Source organism: Chrysochloris asiatica, unplaced genomic scaffold (assembly GCF_000296735.1).
Source record: "Chrysochloris asiatica unplaced genomic scaffold, ChrAsi1.0 scaffold00137, whole genome shotgun sequence".
NCBI classification, from domain to species: domain Eukaryota; kingdom Metazoa; phylum Chordata; class Mammalia; order Afrosoricida; family Chrysochloridae; genus Chrysochloris; species Chrysochloris asiatica.
Window position 1 is genome coordinate 4198350 of NW_006408655.1, and position 4267 is coordinate 4202616.

The 4267-nt window shown below is 36.0% G+C and overlaps 1 protein-coding gene across 2 annotated transcripts in view; it reads left to right on the forward strand.

Moving 5' to 3' along the window:
- Positions 1–4267, forward strand: part of PLXDC2 (plexin domain containing 2) — a 613486-nt gene that overhangs the window by 446796 nt on the left and 162423 nt on the right. For both annotated transcript variants that reach the window (XM_006869892.1, XM_006869891.1), the window contains one exon: positions 3325–3443. In XM_006869892.1, coding sequence (XP_006869954.1) covers positions 3325–3443 — 119 coding nt within the window. The remainder of the gene's footprint in view (positions 1–3324; positions 3444–4267) is intronic.

Below are 4267 nucleotides of genomic sequence, written 5' to 3' on the forward strand. Positions count from 1 at the left end.
ATAGATATAAAATATATTAATGTTTTATTGTGAATTATGTGATAGTTTACATGGGAGAACATTAGCTTTACATTCATCCTATCAAATATCGTTTCATTGCCATGATTACAGTCCCCTCCATGTGAAACACTATATTTTTGTGCCTATCCCCAGAACCCTGATAGGCACTGTAGGATAAACACTAACAGCTTATCCCACCATTCAAGGTCAGCAGTTCAAATATTCCAGCCATAATCAACCAATGGCACTAGGTTTGGTTTTTGGTTCGGTTATCCTGTAGATAAAGTATATAACTGCCAATCATAAGTCAGCATGGCCCACACTAACCTAGGTTTTTTGGAGATGCAGAATAAATGTCTTTAGCCCTGGTTTTCTCTTGACAAGCTATTCCCATGAATCATAGTTGTACAAGGAAAGTGCCTCTTGCTCAATTTACCTAATTTTTCCCAAAATTAGGCATTTCCCAGAGAGTGAGGGCTTGATTAGAGAAATAAATAAATAAATGTAAACATGGCATCTTTAAAAGTTACTCCTGCTAACCTACTACCATAAGGTTTTTGGTTTCAGCAATCTTTAATTTAAAAAATAAAATTTGAAATATTACTTTAAAAACAGTAAAGGTATTTAGATAAATTTTCAGTTTAATGATAACATTTACACTAAATTATCTCTGAGTTAGTACAACATGTTTATCATTTTTGCAAGTTGTTATCGAGTGGATTCCAACTCTGGGAAACCCATGACTGTCAGAATAGAATTCTGCTTCATAGGGCTTTCAAAGGGTAATTTTTCAGAAGTAGCTTTCCAAACCTTTCTTCTAAGTTTCCTTTGGGTTAGAGACAAACTTTCCAGTTGTTAGGTTACCAGCTGAGCATGTCATCTGTTTCTACTACCCAGGGACTCCCTGTTACTACATAGAATTGTTTACGTCAACAAACCTTGGGCCGGCTATGCTACTATGTAATATAAAATTTTATATTTAAAAACAGAGTCGCATTTGGATTAGCAGGATTTGCGTAAATTTTTTATGTAGGCTTAATTTGTTTGTACCTCTCTTTTAAATAAAGAGCTGAAGGTATTATTGTCTTATATTATTGATTCATTAAATGCTCTAGTATTAATTTTGTATTAAGTGCAAAAATCCCTTGAAGGCAAAAATCAGTGCTCCCATTTTATAGGTGAGAAACAGGTTCATGCAGGTTCAGTGTGTCCAGGATCACCATAGCTGAGATTAGAGCTAGGACAAGTCCAGATCGTCTTCACTGTAATTAAGGGTTTTCTTTGCACTATTAGTGTGGTGTTAGAGGATAAGTACTGGACTGCTAACCACACAGTCAGCACTTCAAGCCTACTAGCCAGTCCTTGGAAACCCTGTGCAGGGTTTTTATGAATTGGAACCAACTCTGTTTGTAGGGCACTCATCAACAGTAAGAACAACACTAGTATCTGATTGGGAGAAAGATGAGGCTTTCTAGTCCCATAAAGATTTACAGCCTTGGAAACCCAGTATAGGATCGCTGTGAGTCAGAACTGACTCCAGATAGGAATTAGCAAATAAGGAGAAGACTGGATCTTGAGGTTTGTAGACATGTGTGAAAGAAAAAGAAGTTAAATTTAGAGACATTTTATGATTAGAAGTCATGTACCACTATGTTACTGCAAATTTCCTGATCCTGGTTATTATTGCACTCTTGCCTTTTCCAATTTAAAGCAAAGAAAAAAGTAGTATAGACCAGGACATGCCCATAAGAAGGGCATGTGTAATATGTTTACTGTGACTGAAAGCAGCGAGGTAAAATAAGAACCAAACTCCTTGGCTGCTGAAGTTTTTATCTCAAAAGAAATACATTTCTACACGTTAACACCTTTTGAGGAATCATGATGGTTCAGTGCTTAATTAAGCTCTTGACTGCTAACCAAAGGTCTATTTAAAATTATCAAGAGTATCACTATTAGGACAAAAATCAGTGCTTAAAACAAGTTCCGCTACTCAATCTTGGAGTCCTGGTATGGAGCTGTGGGCTAATGCATCATACTGCAGTCATTTGACCTACAAGGTCGGCGGCGCCTTGTTGTTGTTATTGTTGTGTTCCGTGGAGTTGGTTCTGATTCATAGCAACCCTGTACAGGGTTTTGATGCTGTAAATCTTTATATGGGAGCAGAAAGCCTCATCTTTCTTCCGCGGAACAGCTGCTAGTTTAGAACGGCTGACCTTGTTGTTCGCAGCCCGATTCTTAACCACTATGCTACCAGAGCCCCTGCTCCTTGGAAACCCTAAACAGGGTTGCTATAGGTCGGAATCAACTAGAGGGCACTTAACAGCAACAAATGCAATCTTTTTTTTTTTTTTTTGAATCAGAGTCTTTTCCTTTTCGAGCCTAGGCGACAAGTACTTTTTTCTTAATTCTGAGAGTTTTCGTTTCAGTACTATTTTTTGGTATCTTCATTTTTTTTATAAGCAAACATGAAGTAATATTTTTAGCTTAAGCAAAAGTTTTTAACTGCTTATTTGTTTTCTTCCAAAAAAATGCAGAATACTAGTTAAAACAAAAATATGAATCCTAGTTGGTAGCTATGAAGTTACGTTTCAGTTTCTGTTGCATGTTAGCAGTTTTCTAGTAGAAACTGTGTTTTCTAGTAACAGTAACGGAGTCATCAGAATATAATATATGGAGCTGAAAATTCATTCCTGTAGACCTCCATGGGCTTCAGAAATCTTAGCCTGGGGCCCATTAAGCTACCTTTCAGCCTCATGGAAACCATACAACAAAGGCAAAAATGTAGGCATTGTGAATCGAAGAAGAAAATTCCATTAGTACTAAAAGGAATGTCTTCAGTGTGGAAATGTGTGATTTTAATGGTGAAACAGGTATTTCCAGGTCTTCTATAAGGCATTCTAGTATTTTTGTTTTGTTTTGTTTTTTTTATCTGAAGGTGTTACTTTCTCTCTCAGAATTTGTCAAATGTGTTTGAAGTTCATTCAGTTCATTGGGCTCCATTTGTTAAGTGGCCTTGGAAATTTAAGCAGACAGTATCCGTTAACAAAAAATGAAATTCCTAAGGCAACATTCCTGCACACTGGGCTCAATGTTAACCTCAGTATGAGGTTAGAGTTTTCCAAAAGGAGAATATTCAGTTCTTTGAAAAATAACTCAAATGCTGTTTCAATAACAAAATTCCAATTAACCACATAAATTCCAAATAGCACACCTCCTAAGTCTGAAGGTCAGATAGTTTTTTAGGAGACTCTTACCAGAATTGGTTGGTATGTTTTTCTCAGTGCATGTTTTTTTTGTTTTTTTTTTTCCAATGGGGTTTTTTAGGCACCGCACTTGTTGTCCAGTGGGATCATGTACATCTCCAAGACAATTACAACCTGGGAAGTTTCACGTTCCAGGCAACCCTACTCACTGATGGACGTATAATCTTTGGATACAAGGAAGTAAGTGATGTATTGATCATTTCCTTCCCTCCCCCATGCCTTCTATGTTTTTGTTTAAGTTTCAAGAAAGGGGAATCTTACAGTCATGAACCACAAATTATTTTAACTTCCCGGTTTCTTTTCCTTGATGAAAAACTGAAAAAAAATATTTGGATTTCATTTCTGGATTGGTTTTTAATTATGTTGGTTTTATTTGTGTTATTCTGATATAATTGGAATTATGGCCCATGAATAACATAAATTGTTAGGTATTTATATTCTAATGGTATTTCTAAGATGTCCCTAGTGAAAATATTCCCAATTTTGAGGAATTTGTTACAAGTCATAATATGTATATTTATATCTGTTTTTGTTTATTTTTTGTCTTATCAATCTCAATGACATAGTTTTGTTCTCATTCCAAAAGTATTAGTAGATAGGAAAACTGGTATGGCCCAATGACCCTGTACTGAAAACATTCCAGATTCACTGAACAATGTTTATTACAAGTAATTGGAAAGATCAGTTGGAGATATAAGTCACAGAAAACCAAAAGGATTTAAACATGTGGCTTATTTCATCCTACAAAATGGACAAAGTAAAGAATGCATATTTACTAAATAGTGGTGGTTATATGCCGTGGAGTCTGTTCTGACTCATGGTGACACTGCGTAGAGTTTCTGAGACTGTAAATCTTTAAAGGAACAGAAAGCCTTATCTTTCTCCCCCATAGCTCCTGGTAATTTTGAACTGTTGACCTTGAGATTAGCAGCCTGACTTGCAACCACTACACTACCAGAGTTCCGGTGGTAGTGTTAAATAAATGTACAGAATGTTTAAACTAA